This window comes from Lepidochelys olivacea, assembly GCF_965140295.1.
Source record: "Lepidochelys olivacea isolate rLepOli2 genome assembly, chromosome: 7".
Classification (NCBI taxonomy): domain Eukaryota; kingdom Metazoa; phylum Chordata; order Testudines; family Cheloniidae; genus Lepidochelys; species Lepidochelys olivacea.
The window spans coordinates 29,409,340-29,428,204 of record NC_140417.1 but is presented as its reverse complement, the minus strand read 5'-3'; the positions used below and the strand labels follow the sequence as shown (position 1 = coordinate 29,428,204).

General features: G+C 42.1%; 1 protein-coding gene across 4 annotated transcripts in view; it reads right to left on the bottom strand.

Moving 5' to 3' along the window:
- Positions 1–18,865, bottom strand: part of CARD19 (caspase recruitment domain family member 19) — a 50,624-nt gene that overhangs the window by 9,429 nt on the left and 22,330 nt on the right. For all 4 annotated transcript variants that reach the window (XM_084634973.1, XM_084634975.1, XM_084634976.1 and 1 more), the window contains exons 2-5: positions 15,523–15,665; positions 11,597–11,750; positions 5,007–5,066; positions 2,873–2,944 (exon numbers count right to left, since the gene is read on the bottom strand). In XM_084634973.1, the coding sequence (XP_084491099.1) occupies positions 2,873–2,944; positions 5,007–5,066; positions 11,597–11,750; positions 15,523–15,665 (429 nt within the window). The remainder of the gene's footprint in view (positions 1–2,872; positions 2,945–5,006; positions 5,067–11,596; positions 11,751–15,522; positions 15,666–18,865) is intronic.

Below are 18,865 nucleotides of genomic sequence, written 5' to 3'. Positions count from 1 at the left end.
CCTTGTTGTTTTTGCTGATACAGACTAACACGGCTACCACTCTCAACAAAGTTGAAATACTCTAAGGGTGGGATTCACAAGCCCTGTCATGGCCCCTTAGCCCCACCCAGGTGGCAGAAAGAGGCCATAATCCAGTCTCAGATCCCCATCAGAGAAGTCCGCTGCTGTAGGGGAACTCCCTGTCACTGCATCAGACATTGTGCCTTATGCTTGTAGGGAGATGGTGAGGGGCCAGGGCAGAGGTCTGCTCCATTACACCAATCCTCTTAATGGCATAGAGTCCATTAAGGCAACAGCTCTAAGCAGTGTTAGGGTGGGCCCTCAGAATCAGGGTGTTGTTACCAGCACCTTAATTCCCCCTCCTGCTCGCACCCACACACATATATCCCTGCATGGAGCAGAGCTTGAGTGTAAGAAGAATCTGCCAGTATTTATTTTTTGATAGTTAGGTGCTCAGATATCAGGGTGATGGGTGTTGTTTTAGGTCACAGATTGACAAATATTTATCTACACCTTATTTACAACTGATTTTTAATGTGCTTTAAAGAGAACCTTGTCAAATATCAGCGTGCCCCCATACCTAAAGAAATAGGTACTTTTATACTGCAGGGAAAAAGGATTAAATCAGCTATCAAGTAAGGGCCCAGTTCTCCAACCCTTCCCACGCTGTGTAGTACTCATTCATACCACTTGAAGCCAATGGATTACTTACATTAGCATTAGTATCCTTGAGTAAGGGCTGCAGAACAGGGCCCTGGGCAATGCACAAGTCCTTAATTCTCAGAACAAGCAGACCTACTCATTTACTGAAGGGGACTTGTACGGGGGTGGGCAGGCAGTGTTTATTCATGAGCCATTAAAAGGTGCATGCCTTTAGGGAGGAAATCTAGGAAAACTACTCTCCATGCAAGTGGTACAGGTCACAACAATAAAAATGATTTTTTCTATGTAAGTCAGGTATTTGTACTGATCATATGCTGAAGGTCCAGACAGAAAAAATAATAATAATAAAAAAATTCCCTCCTTGTGATTAAGTAACTAAGAGTGCAGGCACTGATTAGACTTCAATTAACTACTTAAATAAGTTTTCTAATTTGGAAGCATGAATCCTCTCGGCCTGCTGTAGCAATGAGAGTTCACAGTACTATGGTTTAGATCTTTAAAAAGTGACTCTTCTCATTTGTGAGCTTTTTATTAATTATCTCCTAGCATATCTGGGGCACAGGTTGCATCCTAACCTCATTAACGAATGATGACATCTTCCATTAGCTCTAGAAGCAGCTTTTAGTCATAGAATCATAGAATCATAGAATATCAGGGTTGGAAGGGACCTCAGGAGGTCATCTAGTCCAACCCCCTGCTCAAAAGCAGGACCCAACCCAATTAAATCATCCCAGCCAGGGCTTTGTCAAGTCTGACCTTAAAAACTTCTCAGGAAGGAGATTCCACCACCTCCCTAGGCAACGCATTGCAGTGTTTCACCACCCTCCTAGTGAAAAAGTTTTTCCTAATATCCAACCTAAACCTCCCCCACTGCAACTTGAGACCATTACTCCTTGTCCTGTCCTCTTCCACCACTGAGAATAGTCTAGAACCATCCTCTCTGGAACTACCTCTGAGGTAGTTGAAAGCAGCTATCAAATCCCCCCTCATTCTTCTCTTCTGCAGACTAAACAATCCTAGTTCCCTCAGCCTCTCCTCATAACTCATGTGTTCCAGACCCCTAATCATTTTTGTTGCCCTTCACTGGACTCTCTCCAATTTATCCACATCCTTCTTGTAGTGTGGGGCCCAAAACTGGACACAGTACTCCAGATGAGGCCTCACCAATGTCGAATAGAGGGGGACGATCACGTCCCTCGATCTGCTCGCTATGCCCCTACTTATACATCCCAAAATGCCATTGGCCTTCTTGGCAACAAGGGCACACTGCTGGCTCATATCCAGCTTCTCGTCCACTGTAACCCCTAGGTCCTTTTCCGCAGAACTGCTGCCTAGCCATTCGGTCCCTAGTCTGTAGCTGTGCATTGGGTTCTTCCGTCCTAAGTGCAGGACCCTGCACTTATCCTTATTGAACCTCATCAGATTTCTTTTGGCCCAATCCTCCAATTTGTCTAGGTCCCTCTGTATCCTATCCCTGCCCTCCAGCATATCTACCACTCCTCCAAGTTTAGTATCATCCGCAAATTTGCTGAGAGTGCAATCCACACCATCCTCCAGATCATTTATGAAGATATTGAACAAAACCGGCCCCAGGACCGACCCCTGGGGCACTCCACTTGACACCGGCTGCCAACTAGACATGGAGCCATTGATCACTACCTGTTGAGCCTGACAATCTAGCCAACTTTCTACCCACCTTATAGTGCATTCATCCAGCGCATACTTCCTTAACTTGCTGACAAGAATACTGTGGGAGACCGTGTCAAAAGCTTTGCTAAAGTCAAGATACAATACATCCACTGCTTTCCCTTCATCCACAGAACCAGTAATCTCATCATAGAAGGTGATTAGATTAGTCAGTAGTCAAGATATCATTTCAAAAACGAACTAGATAAATTCATGGAGGATACGTCCATCAATGGCTATTAGCCAGGATGGGCAGGGCTGGTGTCCCTAGCCTCTGTTTGCCAGAAGCTGGGAATGGGCAACAGGAGATGGATCACTTGATGATTACCTGTTCTGTTCATCCCCTCTGGGGCCCTGGCATTGGCCTCTGTCAGAGGACAGGATACGGGGCTAGATGGACCTTTGGTCTGACCCAGTATGGCCGTTCTTATGTTCTTAAGATATGCAGGGAACCCCTCAAATGTGTTTTACCTTAAAGTGATTGAGAATAAAAATTTCCCTTTAAAACAATTCAGTAGATTACCTGGGTTCCAGCAGTACATGAACAATGCTAATCCTGCAGCAACACTAAAGCAAGCAAGGAAGAACATGGGACCTAAGGATGAAAAAGGAAAAGTGAATTTAGTAAAAGAGCACAGAAAAGTGAAAGTTTAGTTTATCTGATGATTCACTAACCTCAGTTATTATTCATATGCATGGCTAAGATTATTCACATGAAGTTTGCATAACCATAATTAGGTATATTCTGTGCCTATTGTACTATAAAATACAATCACTTTATTGTAAGTGTTTTGTATTGTAATTACTCTGAGATTGTTAGCCTCTCTTGTTCTAATAAGAACTCAGAATGGGAGGCCTGATTACACATGAAAAAGGTTTTAGATTTACATAAAAATGTCTAGTTTGTGTAAAAAAAAACACCTCCTTTTTTGTTTTTAAACAAAAATGGCAAAATAAGGGCCAGATTTTGATACATTCACGCACACTAAGGGGCACCTAACTCTCCGAGTAGTCGCATGGATGTCAGTGAACTGCTCGTAGAGTAAGGTACTATTCACTGAGAGTGATGGTATTGAAATGTGACCCCAAATAAGTAGTTTTTCATAATGTTTCTTTTTTATACTTTGCATTCTTCATCTTTCCCGTCTCCTGGCTCTCCACCAGGAAGAATTACTGCTCTTTATGGGTCCAGTCCTTCAGTCCATGCTCAAAACTCCTGACTTCAGTTACCTTGACTTTCTTGAGAATTTTCTCTAAGCGAGGACTGCAGGATCAGACCTCATGAAATAAACTATGGCCAGAAAAAAAAAGAAAAGGAAAAAGGCCAGTCATCAACCATTCTGTATGTAATTAGCACCCAAGATTTTCACATTTCTGAGTGGATATACATCTCATTTATTTAAATGTCAGCTATCAGTATAGAGATGTATATTCTTACTTATATAAAATGAATTGGGAAGAGTATGGTGTGTGAATGCATTTAGATGTGCACTGCAAAGTAATGAATACGATATTTAAAATGTTTTCTGTTGCTGTTCATGGTTCTGAATGCAACTGAGATGCAAAGCTATTTGTATATTTAATTCAAATCCCTGACTGGAAACCATTTAAACATTTCCAACTGAAATGAAATATAGTACTTATATTGAAGTATGATAGAACCTTGCTAATCCACACTTCACTCAGCCCCAGACAAAAATTGGCCAATGTTTAATGGCTGAGTGCTGTAGCGAGGCCTCAGGTTACCACGACTTCTTCCCTATTACATAACATGGCAGCATACATTTACTAGCATACTGGGAAGTGCTATCATGAATCCACCTAAACTGCATTTATCCTTTTAGGAGCAAATCCCAGTTCTAGCCTAACAAATGGACTACGTGCTGGGGTTGTCCACAGACACAGGGAGAGCAGGAAGTAGAAATTTTCCAGCAGTGCAGTCACTCTGCAGTTGCTACTTCAGGGTCATCATTACAACAGTTTGGTGTGGCTGCCTAGGGAAAATGGCTAGAGGATACGAGTGGTCTCCAATCCACAGCCCCTTACTCAGCATGATGGAGCACAAAGGTGCGCTGACCTTTTGCACAGCTTCCTAAAAAGCTTACCCTCCCCTTCCTGTGCTGGCTATGTTGCTGTCAGAACCCCACCACAGCACTGAGTGGGGCAAGGGAAAAGACACAATTTACCGGTAATGGACAAAGTATATTTAGTTCACCATTATTATTGGGGCTTTTTGTTATTGCTGTTGGTTTTCTCTTATTTGTTTGATTGTTTTTTGTCTACTCACTAATCTGCAAAAGTGATGTAACAAGGTTCTTCTGCAAAAGCACAACAGTTGTTGTAAAACCCTTTATTGCTAAAGCATTGGAAGGGCATGGAAAATTAAACACTAGCTAAAATATGCCAAATTTAAAAATAATGCCAATGTAAATGTTGCCTAAAGCTCTATAATCTCTTGAATTCTATGACACCAGATTTCTCCATTGCAGGCTGAATAAGTTTTCCTCTAATACAAGTTGAACTTATTTAAATAGCTACAATAAAGACATAGGAGAACAAATTATTTGCTCCATAAATGTAAATTAAATTGTAAAATAAACTGCATCGTCGTCTGAAAGTATCATTCTGTCCAATGGTATTATATGCATTTTATTTACCCCTGTCAGTTAGAATATGTTTCTCCTTGTCTGTGTCTATCGCTGTGGAAGCTGAGGTTTCTAGAAATAAAAGCAACACACCAAGAGTTAGTACTGAGCACAAGCCAACACGCTTCTGTGTCAATTCATGCAAAATGGAGGGAAAGTCTGTATTACCACTTTTCAGAGAGATAGTAAATCTTTATGTGAAATATTTCACCCCTTCTAAAGACATGTCACCGCTGCAGTTAATCAGGCCCTGTGTTTATTAAAGAAATAGAGAATTCATCATTTCAGCGCAGGTGGAAGACGTTGAGGTTTTATAGTCCTGGTCCAGCAAAGCACTTAATCACATGCATAACTTTAAGCGTGCCAGTAGTCCCATTGGGGCCTGATGGGCAACCAGTGAAAGTACTCACATGCGTAAAATCACTCCTATGACTAAGAGCCTTGCTAGACCAAGGCCTCAAACAGTCAGATTGTTCTGTACATTTCTCCTGTCAGATATGTGAATGCCCAGAGAGTTGAGGAAGACTGGTAATACATTACATCAGAGAGAGGCTTTCATACTGGGACAAAGTTCAAATCAACAGTCACAATGAAAACGGATCGCTACAAAAATATCAGGATTTAAACAAGGGTTTATTCCCACAGCCATCGATGTTCTCCTCATCATCCTACAGCCAAGTCACAGAGCTGTGTTTTTGCCATGAAAACAACCTACATGGCGATGGACTTGGAGAGCCAACATCAGAGACCGAATTCTGCTTTCAGATACACACATCTGCAACTCCCATTGACGTCAATGGGTTCTGCGTGCTCACATCTGGCACATTGGATGTGGTCCTGAGATTGGTACTTTTCTGCAAAATCAAACAGCAGGGGAATCCAGCCTGTCAACAAGATTTTCCACTGTTAGCAATCACAGCTAGAGAAGTCATTTATTTAATTTTGACAGTGTTTTATCAGTTTGCTATAGTGTGAAAGCACCCTCTGTCCCCATTCAGGGAACTCTGACACTAAACATGCAGGTCTCAGAGTGTGTATAACTAGCATTGCTCGACACATGTTAATCATGGCTTATTATACTGCCTGTCCACTGGTTAAGATAGATGGTTGACCACATATCACTTTCTAGAAGACAATGCAGCTCAAGTGCAGGGACAGGATGGAACAGGAGACACCGTGATAGTAACCAGGCAGCCAATCCCCATGCTAGGTTCTGGCTAGGATCCTGGGACTGTCCCCCTGTACTGGGACATTTGGTTACCCTAAATGATGGCAAATGAGTGGGCATATATTATTACCAAAGCCCAGAAAGAGCAGAGTCTGTAACTCTTACCCTGAGCCAGGGTGCTAGAACAATTTTTATAGTGGAGGTGCTAATGATGGAAACCATGTATTTGGATTATTACTACTTCAAGCCAGGGGATGCAGCAGCACCCCCCAACACCCTAGTTCCAGCACCACTGCCCTGGGCAGGAGGGGATCCTCCTTCAAGAGACATCTAGGCCTCTGAGAATGTGGAGCTCAGCGTGGCACAGGTCTGGCAGGCTTCTTACTGTGGAAACACCAGGACCAATGAATATTGCTCCTAAAGTTTAATTAATATTACAAAATTGTTCCACTGAAACACTGTCTGATTTGTGGAAGGAGCTTTTCAGTCAGAAGAATTTAGTTGTGGGAGGCTGGTTAATTTTTCAAATAAAAAAAAATCTATAGTTTGTTTGAATTCCAAATTTGCATTGCAGCAATTTGAGATCTTTTATTATATTGATTTTTCTGGTACCTTTGTGCCCAATCAGCCCATCCAGCTCCCTGGGCAGCTGGAACAAAAGCATGGCAGACCTCCCCCAAGGCGCTGCAGAATGGGGTAAATGCACCTCCTTGGTATCATTTCCACTTCCACCACAGAAACCCCTCCGGGCTCTGGATCCACAAGTGGATCACGGGGGTGCATGAGCCCTCGCTACACATTGCCCCCACCACACCAATCCAACATAGCAAACCTGCCCAGGTTAGTTCTGCCTTAGCCAGCATTAGCTTGGGAGCTCTCTTCTCCCATGCTCTGACATCCCTCTGAGTGGCGTTACAGAAGCACTCACTGAAGTGGGAAGCCTCAGACAGCACAGACACTGCTGAACCTTTTTGCCAAGAGGTTGGCAAGAGTCAGGAGGAAAAAAGCCCCTCTCCAAAGCCTCTATGGAGTCCTCAAAACCTATGATGACTGATCGGCTGGTTTCGAGGGCTGGCCTGCTTGTCTGCTGCATGAGAACCACCCACAAGGACAATGCCAGGAGCACCCCAGGAGAGCGGCCCTGCAGAGTTCCCAGCCCCTTACCAGGGTAGTCCTGTGGGGGATGATCTAGCCCTTTATCATTCTGTTCTCTGTCAGTATAAAGAGAAATGAAAAATGAACTTCAATCAGTATCAGAGAATGAGAATTGATTCAAAGCTTCAGAATACATCAGAAACAATCAGTATCATGTATCTAGCCCCTTCCCCCCACTCCCTACCCCCTCGCCCCCCGGCGGGACTCTTGTAACGCGACTAGACATTTATCTTCAAGCTCTATATTTAATGAGAAAGGAAGAATTTTTGTTGTCTTTTAAGATTGTGAAAAAACTTTGAAATTTACAATAGTTTTTCTTTAAAAAGGCAATCTGGAGAAAATATTTCCCCATGCCCCAAACCGTGTTTGTACTATATGTTATTGAGTCATAGGGCTGGAAGGTTTGAAATTTACAATAGTTTTTCTTTAAAAAGGCAATTTGGAGAAAATATTTCCCCACGCCCCAAACTGTGTTTGTACTATATGTTATTGAGTCATACGGCTGGAAGGGACCTTGAGAAGTCAACTAGTCCAGACCCTTGCACTGAGGCAGGACCAAGGGAACCTAGACCATCCCTGATGGGTATTTGTCTAACCTGTTTCTAAATATCTCCAATGACGGGGATTCCATAACCCTCCTTGGAAGCCTATTCCAGAGCTTAACCACGCTTATAATGAGAAAGTTTTTCCTAATATCTAACCTAAATCTCCCTTGCTGCTGATTAAGCCACTACTTTTTGTCCTATCTTCAATGGGCACAGAGAACAATTAATCCCCTTTATAACAATTGATCCTCTTTAGAACAGCCCTTCAAATATTTTGAAGACTGTTATCGGATCCCCCCATCAGTCTTTTCTCATGACTAAACAAGCCCAGTTTTTTTAACCTTTCCTCATAGGTCAGGTTTTCTGAAACTTTTATCATTTTTGTTGCTCTCCTCTGGACATTCTCCAATTTGTCCACATCTTTTCAAAAGTGTGGTGTCCAGAACTGTACAACTGGACACAGTACTCCATCTGAGGCACCACCAGTGCTGAGTAGAGCAGGACAATTACCTCCTGAGTCTTACATACGACACTCCTGTTAATACACCCCAGAATGACATTAGGCTTTTTTGCAACTGCATCACATTGTTGACTCATATTCAGATTGTGGTTCACTATACCCTCAGATTATTTTCGCCAATGCTACCATCTAGCCAGTTATTTCCCATTTGGTAGCTGTACATTTGATTTTTCCTTTCCAACAGTGTACTTTGCATTTGCCTTTATTGAATTTTATCTTGTTGATTTCAGGCCAATTGTCCAATTTGTCAAGGTCGTTTTGAATTCTAATCCTGTCTGCCGAAGTACTTGTAATCCCTCCCATCTGGGTGCCATCTGCATATTTCATGAGCACACTCTCCACTCCATTATCCAAGTCACAAGCAAACCATTATCCAAGTGACAGCAAACCATTGATAACTACTCTTTGAGTATGGACTTTCAGCCAGTTGTGCACCCACTTTATAGTAATTTCATCTAAGACCACATGTCCCTAGTTTGCTTATGAGAATGTCATGTGTAACTGAATCAAAAGCCTTACTAAAAACATCAAGATATATCACATCTACTGCTTCCCCCCTATCTGCTAGGTCAGTAACCCTATTAAAGAAGGAAATTAGGCTGGTTTGGCATGATTTGTATTTGGCAAATCCCACTACAAACTCTTTTTTAGGTGTTCATAACTTTGCTCTAAATAAAGATTAGGATGAAACCAAACAAAGATCTCAGCTTGAAGATGTCATTTCTTTCTTCATATTTACAATGTTAGGGCCCAAATCCTTAGCACATGCTTAACTTTACTCAACAACAGGACAACTACTCACGCAAGTAAAGTTATGCATGTGCTTGAAGGCTTGAAGGATCAGGACCTCAGTATTTAACCAATTCAAGTTTACTTCAGTGAGAAGTAAAAACAATAGGCTTCCTTTCTGCTGCTTTAGTTTAGAAAGGGACTGTGTTTTTAAGAAGGTTACTTTTCATGCGCTGTTAGTTCATGCATTAGTAATAAAAAGACACACCAGCTGTTTGGCACGTCACATTTTCACAAACATTAGCAAATTAATCCAGTCTGAGGATCAACCAGTTTAGCTATCTAACCTCTAATATACAAATACTTACAATGCTCTCAGAATACATCATTTATTTCCTTATTATGTGAGACTAAGGAAGTTGCAATCTATGACAATATAGTTATAGCATGTGTTTTAGCACAGAAATCTTAATGATACTACTCATGTCAATGACATAAGAGAGTCTGCTAAGGAATAGGGAATGTAATGCTGCTTTGTGGTTGTACCACACAAGTGAGGCAAAAGCAGTCTTGGGACTGCTTTGAATATTATTCAATGTGCAAAATGCTGTCTCATTTATCCCACAGATGCAGGAACACCTCTATGCTTTACTTCACTCTACACGTCTAGTAGCCCCACTTGCTATTCTCACCCTTAATGTGTGAGGGTCCAATCCTGATACATCTACTCCCTGGAGTAGGCTCAGGGCACAATTTTCAGAAGGGCTTAAGTCCCATTTTCAAAGGGACTTGGGATCTTAAAAACTTAATATCTGATTTAAAAAATGAATGGGAATTAGGCTCCTAAGTCATTAATGTGCTTTTGAAAATTTTACCCTCCATGAATTCAGCAGGAGTATTTGGGTGAGCAAGGGCTGCAGAATCAAACCCTTCCTAAGTGATGACTGTTGGCTGTCCTCTGCTCAGCCTGGAAGGGTAACTCTGCGCTTCTATTCCTGACTCCTTCAGCTAAAGCGACAGATTTCTTTGAGATACTAGTGTGTTTGATCCAAGCTTCCACACAGACTCAGCAGGGATGGCTTCTGCGAGGCGCACATCAAATCAAAGGGCCGGACTTAATGCTGCTGTGATAATTACCAATGTGGACTTCTGATATAGAAATGGACCCAAATCAAAGCCCACATGCAAACACCCTCCAACTGTGAGGGAAGTTTGGGCTAACTTTGGAGTCTGCATATTATCCAGGAGATGGCCTGTGTGTGGTATGAAGAGGATGCTATCTCCAAATCAGTAGGGGTTTCTAGTTCAGTGTGTACAACAGCTGTACTGCATAAACAGATGCTAGATGAAGGCAGGAGGCTCAGTGTTCTGAAACACAGTAACTATTTTCCAGGTCAATTGTTCTCCAAAAAATTATTTGTTACATATTAATTAAAGACAGATGTTCGGATTTTTGGCCTGGCCTGTTTTTGTCTTTACTCTGTCAATCTTAGGGGTTTGACCACATGACCAAAAACTCTGCTGGAATTTTACTGAAGAGCTACTCAAAACCACTCGGGGGTTGAATGGTGCAGCATAAGTGCTATTAGACAGTTTGTAGGGACTTTGTAACATGCAGCCCTTTTGCAGCTTCATTAACCTAATTGCAACAGCCCTTCCTCATGCTACTCAAATTGTTTCAATGTGCTGAATGTATTTCACTTCCTCTTTGAGCATTTTTTCTCTCTTCAGTTTACTGGACAGGATGAGTCATACATGGCAAGCATTATTTTCCCAGCACAGTAAGCTGGACCTCATCTCTCTGCTTTTAGAAAAAGATCTGCTTTGCAGTATAAAAAATGGAAATAGCTAAGGCCTCAATCCTGCAAATACGTATGCATGTAATAAGGCCCATAGACTCAGTGTGACTACTCGTGCCTATGTGTTTGCAGGATCAGGGTCCAGGTAATTAACACTGTGGTTTGCCATTGCAAGTATTTGTGAAACAAGCGTGATCTAATATCTGATGTGTGTGGAGTTAATGAAGCACAGCTGGGTGATTTAAGTCTCTGAGCGCCTTGATTTTGTTACTTTGTGTCACACACTTGTTATTTTAAAATATAGCTCTTTTATTTACTACAAGTCAGAATCAAGGCTTGAAAAATAAATAAATGGGCTATTAAACAAAATGCAAAAAAGGGAAAGAGGCAGTTATTAAAAGAAAGAAAGTTTGAATTAGGTTATTTTTCTGCATTTTACATGCTGGGCATAAATTGTATCATAAATACAGGGGCTGAGATTTCAAAGCTGGTAAAGAGATTTGGACATCCATTTCCAATCAAAATTAATGGTGCACTCAATCCACTAGGTGGCTTCTAAATCCTCCAGTCTGTAGAAAGTAACAATTGGAAAAAGAGCATTTAATTCCTCAAAATAAGCTGGGATGCCAGCAAAGGCAAATTTTGTGATACATTGACTCAGGGAAGCCACAAGTCTCCCAACTTACTCAGGATTTTTCTGCTTGGCAAGTCATTATACAGTTGTTCAGCATTGATCTGTAAAGCCCTGTAAAATTCTTGACAGTGTTTGTCTCCTTTCTTTTGTAGGTGGCTTATAAGATCTGACAACCGAATATGAAGCGATGCCTTTGGATTTCTGAACTGTACGAGAAAAAGCAGTCATTAGAACAAAGACTACAAAAGCAATGATACAGTGCTGAATTAGTTCCTACCCTACATTTACATTATGAAAGAGTGAAAATACAGAGTTATGTTTATTTTGCTAAAAGTATCTGTCAGTACATGAGCATTCTAGGATAGGAAACAAAAATAATGATTCAGACCTCAAATGTCAACATCCACAATTTGAACCAGCTGCTTAACTTAGTTTGATCAAACATTGTTTTAGCATCTGATCAACTGCAGTGTAGCCCACACAATAGGATGCTTATCATTTCCCCAGAGTTTGAGTTAGCAAGGAACCAATTTATTGTAAATACAGCACTAATAGAAATACTTTTGATGCCATTGGCTAATAAAAAGTTCTCTACTTCTAATTTAGTCTTATTAAAAATGCACATCTCAGAACTGGGACAAACATGTAAAGAGTTTTTCCACAGTTTTCTGGAGTTTGGCCAGGACATGTTCTAGCCATCATGATAGTACTAATGTGTCACTCTTTGTGTTCATCCTGTCTTCCTATCCATGTTGCTACAGAGGAAGAGATGGCCTTCTCCATGGTCTGACAAAGTGCTGAACAGTAGTAAACCTTCTAGTGAGAGTGAAAATGTTGCACCTAACCTTAGCTGAAATCATTTAGACATGAGTGCATTTGCAAAGTGTTCAAAAATTTATCTGGCAAATCAATATAAAAGCATTACACTTAGGATCAGTATGGTAGAGAGAGATAACATTACACTTAGGATTGATTTCTTATCTAGAGGAATGCCTTCGTATGCTCCTTACTCAGGCAAAATTCCCACTGAAGCCCTGGGAGGCCAGTAGTGTAAGGTGTGCAAGATGGAGCATAATATGTACAAGTTTTGGAAATGAAAAAGAGAACAAATGTACACAAGCTCAGGGGAAAGTGATCAGTTTCAGCATGAGAGTAAGAGTGGCATCCAGCTTTCATAACGTCAGGACTTAAATTTACTGTGAATCCTAAATGAATGAGCCTTTTTTTAACTGTTTACATCTCATATCCTCTAAGTCAGGCCTCTTCCCCTAACTATGCAGATAGAATGGTTTGGATTCTGGTCTGGACAGACACCATCTTACACTGCAATAACTCCACTCATTTCAGTGGTGGCGGATGGAATTGAAACTGATGCCAAACAGGATCCAGTCTATTATTTTGAACTCTAAGGGTATATCTACACTACCCGCAGGATCAGCGGGCAGCGATCAATCCAGCAGGGATCGATTTATCGCCTCTAGTCTAGACGTGATAAATTGACCGCCGAGCACTCTCCCATCGACTCCTGTACTCCAGCTCGGCGAGAGGCACAGGCAGAATCAATGGGGGAGTGGTAGTAGTCGACTCACCGTAGTGAAGACACCGCGGTGAGTCGATCTAAGTACATCGACCTCAGCTACGTTATTCACATAGCTGAAGTTGCGTAACTTAGATCGATCCCCCCAGTGTAGACCAGGCCTAAAAGTCTGATTCACCATTGCCCTCTGCATCTTGCATACAGAGCAAGTACAAACTATTACCATTCTGATGTGCTGGCATTTTATACCCATGTTGCACTCGCTTTGTACTGGCATAAATAATTTTGTACCCCAAAGCAAGGACCACTTTGAAAAGGTTGGCTTTGCTGGCTTTACTGCCTCAGGCCTGATCTGTATTCCAATTTGCCCCAGTTTAACTAAGGGTGCATTTTTAAATCAGTTTTGTTAAACCCTGGTCTGGACATACTTAAATCAATTTAAACCTGGCTCATATTAATTTAGCACGGGGATTTGCTTTAAAAACACTCCTTTCATTAAATTGGTGCAACCTTGTAATAACGACAAGGTGATACCAGTCAGCTCTGTGTTCTTGGGGAATCAGGGCACAGTATCCAGCCTGTCTGACTCATGAAACACCCCCCCCCCCCATCCACACCAGCCTCTGCTTGAACCAAAACCAATCAGAGAAAAGACTTGCAGAGAGCAGTGAAGGGTGTTGGGAGACACACCTAGACCCCTCCTGACAAGGGTGACAAGAACAAAGGCAACTCCCCATGCCTCGTCTGCATGAAAGATGGGACAGGGAGGCATCTCCATTAGCATACAGAATGGAGAACAGAGCACTGCACTGAACTCTGGGACCAGAAAAGTAGGGAAGCACTGCATCATGGGGGATCCATGCTCCAGATGTTAATGAACCTACACCTGCACACACCCAGCTCAGCAGTTATCAGACCAATTCTAGTAATAAATCCTTGATTGATATCCAAAATACCGAAGCAGCCTAATTGCATTGTGAGCTCCCTGGTAAGAAACACCACCCATAGCCAAAAGTGATCAGCTCCTATTGTCTAGCCTAAAGAAAACCCTTGAGTCATCAGTTTACCCATAAACAAATCTAGTGTTCTCCCTTGGATCATTGTTGTTTCTCTACAAAAACCCCTACCTATGTTCAAGTAAATGTTCTGATGCATGGACCTAAACTCTGTATCAGTTCCACTGGGATTTCATCTTCTCCTGACTGATCGTGCTGGGGGCTCTGCCTGTCTCCAGCACTCGGGACCCTGAGCTACCACCATCACCTGGGAACCCCGACCAATTCAAGCTTTATGGAGTGGGTGAGATCCCTCTATCCCCCTCTCTCTCTGTTTTCTGTTCTACCTCAGGTTTTCTATATATGACTTTTGTAACCTTTAATAATGTAACTGTTATGTTGGTTTAGGCTCTCCTTGTGTAGTTATCACTATTATTCAATAACTAACTTTTATGGTTAAGCTGGTTGCCTCTCTCTCTCTCTCTCTGAACTTTACTCTTTTGTGTTTTTAGCTTCCCCATTTACTCTGCAGCAACACTTCTTTTACCTCAGCTAAAGATCCCTGTAGTGCCCCCAAATCCTGTGGGGTTTGCTCATTCAGTGGGTTACTACCAGTACAATTGTGATGTGAAAGTGGGGATAGGGACGTGCTGAACCTGTGACGTACGAGGGTGGCAGCTTGAAAGTGCTGCTCGACCCAGATGACTGCATCCAGGGGCACATGAGGGTGGCAGCCTGGAAGTGCTGTTCAACCTAGCCCGCCCAGGCGTACTCTATTCCGGTGTCGTAGCTTTGGCACATAAGGGTGACAGCTTGAAAGTGCTGCTTGACGCAGCCCACTGAGTCCAGGGGCATATAAGGGGTCAGCTTGAAAGTGCTGATTGACCCAGTCCACTCAGATTTGCTCCGTTAGTGTGTGTGTGTGTGTGTGTGTGTGTTCATCCAGTTCTAGAGCTGGAGGAACCCAGCCCTGGGGGACCTAGGTCCTGCAGGATAGCTCCATTGGGAGGGGACTTGCAGAAGGGAGAAGTAGCGCTCCATATGAAAACACACGTGACACAAGCAGTACATCGATAGAATTACAGAACCCCACCCCCACAGAAGAGTAACCCTAATAAATGAGTGTACCCCAAAGTACCCCAGGGCAAACCTGGTAACAAAGGCCTCAGTTCCTCATGATCTCCATTTCCCAGATAATATTTTCCTACCACACAGAGATGTGGTAAGGAGAGATTCATTAATAGCTGTGAGGCTCTCAAATACTACAGTGATGAGTGCACATTTTGTAGATAGTAAGAAAGCAAAGGGGCAACCATTCAGAGGTTTTGGGATTTGTCTTCTAGGTTGGCATGGGCAGCTTCACCAGTTGGTGTCCTAACCTAGATGCAGGATAGCCAGAAAATAAAGCTACATCCAGAAATACTGCAGGTATATCCAGTCACTTACCTTTTCTGCTTCTTTATTGGTGAGAATTTGGGGATAAACTCTGTTTAGCTGAAGAATAATTTTATCAGCCAGGTGCTCACTCAGTCTGCCATTGCTCGTGAGAAAGTACATGTCCTGCCTCAGCCGATCACAGTAAGACTGATCTATGAACCAAAGAGTACACACAAAGAACCACTGTTATTTGACAGCAAAACTATCCGTAGGTTCCATAAATTGCCTCTTTCATGATGAAGGTAGCACATGTAAACCAACTTTGTTTCATAGTCCTAAAGTTTAAAGCCAGAAGGGACCACCAGATCATTTAGTCTGACCTCCTGCACATCACAGGCCACCAACCCACTCAGAACCTGCACATGAAACCCAACAGCTGAAAGTAGATGAAAATATCACAGACCACTGGAGACTAGATTATTATGTGCCACAGGCAGAGAACAGCAGGGACCAAGGTGCAGCCGTGTTCAAAGCTCCATAATGGCAGGGGAATTATTAATAGCATATCTAATTAATAGGAGTGCTTCCCAAACTTTTGCAAGCCAAGCCGGCTTTCAAGAAAATACAATGAATTGTTGCCTCCCTTCAACCTCACCATATGCTCCATATGTTGTCAAGGGACCATCCATCTGCAATTATACATCTTCTGCACCTCCTCCACCTCTTTCGCCTCAGCAAATCCTTTGCATTCATCCTCCCTCTCCTAGGGGAATGCACTTCATACTTTGGGAAATGCTGACCTAAGATATTTATATGCTACCAAGGCATTAATGGATGTATCAAATATCACCATTGCATTCACTTGTCAGAAAGATGTAACATTGCTGAAGGGATGGAGCAGAAAATACATTTCCTAACTTTTATAAATATTAAATCAAGTTGTAATTTTTTAAACTATTTTAAAAACTCATGATTTAATAAAAAATCTTCTTTTTCTCACAGTGATACCCACTATCACTTAGAATGGTAAAAGGGCACATCGCTGAAATATGGCACATATATTATTCCCTTCTTCCCCGGCTGGAAATGCAGCCGTCCTGCTTAAGGCAACTGTACGCAATAGTTTAGGGCAGGAAAGGAAGACGTCTACCATAGCCAGTCAGAACTGCTGGGGGAATTTAGTTAGATTGAATGAAGAAATCCTGCAGTCCTGACTCTGTGCTGACACACAGACAAAGTTCCCATTGACTTACTGCCAGTTTTGTCTGAACAAGACTTGGCACAAGGTATATTCCCAAAACTGAAATACAGCCAGGGCATTAGGAATAAGATTTCTGCTAAAGTACAGGGAGTTCTTCATAGCTTTTATGTGACATATCAGGGTACAATCCAGACAAATGAGCAGCAGTGTCACACCCTGCCCTGCACCCTTTGGTGCCTCACTATGCTTTGCTGTAGTATCTTCCAATGGGCGACTCACCAGCGGCCTTCCAGCATGCAAGCCACACCCTGAGTGTTTGTGTGTCAGCCACACTTGGGTTACACTCTGGCTCTCACCAGCCTGGGTTATACCACGAGGTGACCCCAACACACCCCCAGTCTTAGAATTTGCTCCAGAAGTGTCCTGTACTTCCCAGCCCTCTCCTGGGCAGTACAAAATAATTTAAGTATGTTATTCCTTAAAAGGAATAATATGCATCTTTACACTTCATTTGGGAAAAGAGGAACTTCCAGTAGCAATAAATCCCTCCAATGAAAGTGCATAAAATACAGGCAGAAAATTAATAGAACTTCAAAATAAAATGTGTCATGTAAATTAAGTCCTTTGTAATCTTCAGCAAATTCAAGATTCCTGGTTTCCTGCATTGTTGTAGGCATCACTTCCAATTTTCCAGTAACTGCTTTCGCAGGAGCTTTCTCTTTAGAGCACAACATTCAACTAAAAATAGTTTGGATTGCTCTATGGCTATTTGTGTCCCAAATTTTCAAATACAGATCCATGCAGATTTCACAAATTATTGTTCCTTAGCTAGACATTGAAAGAGGTGTTTATTCAGAACCATATTTGAAGTAGATGGTAAAAATGCATGGTTCTATTACTGTCTTCTACATACTTAAGCGTTCGTTCTAGACATCAGATCTGACTAGTGTAGGAAAAGAAACATGTAGAATATCTCAGGGTACATAGGTATGATTAAACTATATGAACAGGTTTTGTTGGTATTTTGGGCTACTAGACAGTACGTGATCCTGCCTAGCCTCTGTGCTTCACTAGCTAGACATGGTGAACTAAATGATGACAGGACAGCCTGAGCACAGAACCTTCACGTGCTACTCTCAGTATAAATGCAGCCCCTGACATTTACGTATCAGAGGTTTAGTATTACATTTCCTTTTCTACAGCTGTGCAGCATTGAAAATGAACAGGAAAGGCTTCATTAAAACCTCCCAGAGTAACCATAATACAGTAAGAGGGGCAGTCACTCCTACTAAAATAAAAACATTGTCTATTGATATTGGAGAGGGCTTGCAATTTCATAGACACAACTGGATTTCAGTTAGACTGTTACTATTTATCCATTATAGTAAATACTTTTACAAACCCTGTATCTTTTCCATGTGTTTCTAATTCTTACTTTCCAAATTACGTGCTTAAACAGTGTGTATTGAGCTCTTAGGACCAACTGATACCCTGACTCAAATGCCATGAAACTCCCTTTTGTTTCAAAGCAGCTTCATGGTACGTGAGTCAGAGCAGAAATTGGACTTTCCCCTCTTCATACCTTAAGACCAGCTCAGCCTAATGCATGCCAGGCTCAATCTGAATCAGAGAGGCATTGGCAGTGTGGGTGTAGAAATGCTGACTCTCCATGCAAATATCCCAGCCCTACACAGATGACTCAGAATCTAAGAGATTTCATCACAGCATGCAGGACGACTTCGGGTGAGACAGCCATGTTCCCTGCTCTGCCTATGTGGACACAAAACTCTGTCCCCCTCCTATCCAACCAGACAATTGATTACAGACTATGAGTTGAAGCCTGAGTGTCACACCTTGCATGAGTTCTTCCATAGCAGACCATAATACAGGAATTAAAACAGGGGAGTTATAAACACCTGAACAATTAGGGCACCTCAAGACTCAGGTAAATTTACATGAATGCAAGTGCTAAAAGCACCACCAGGAACTGCTAGAACAAATGTGCAAGACCAAATAAAAATGTAAGAGGTGAAAACACCAACTGACTTTCCCCTCCATTTTTTTTTTTTTTTTTTGCTGCCCTCCTAGTTTTTCCTATCTGCCATACAGACAACATTCCACAGTGCATTAACAGCAGCTACACTGGTCAAAGTGAGGTTACATCAACTGAAGTTTACATTTAAGTTAAGAGCACATTCTGCGCAGACTGGA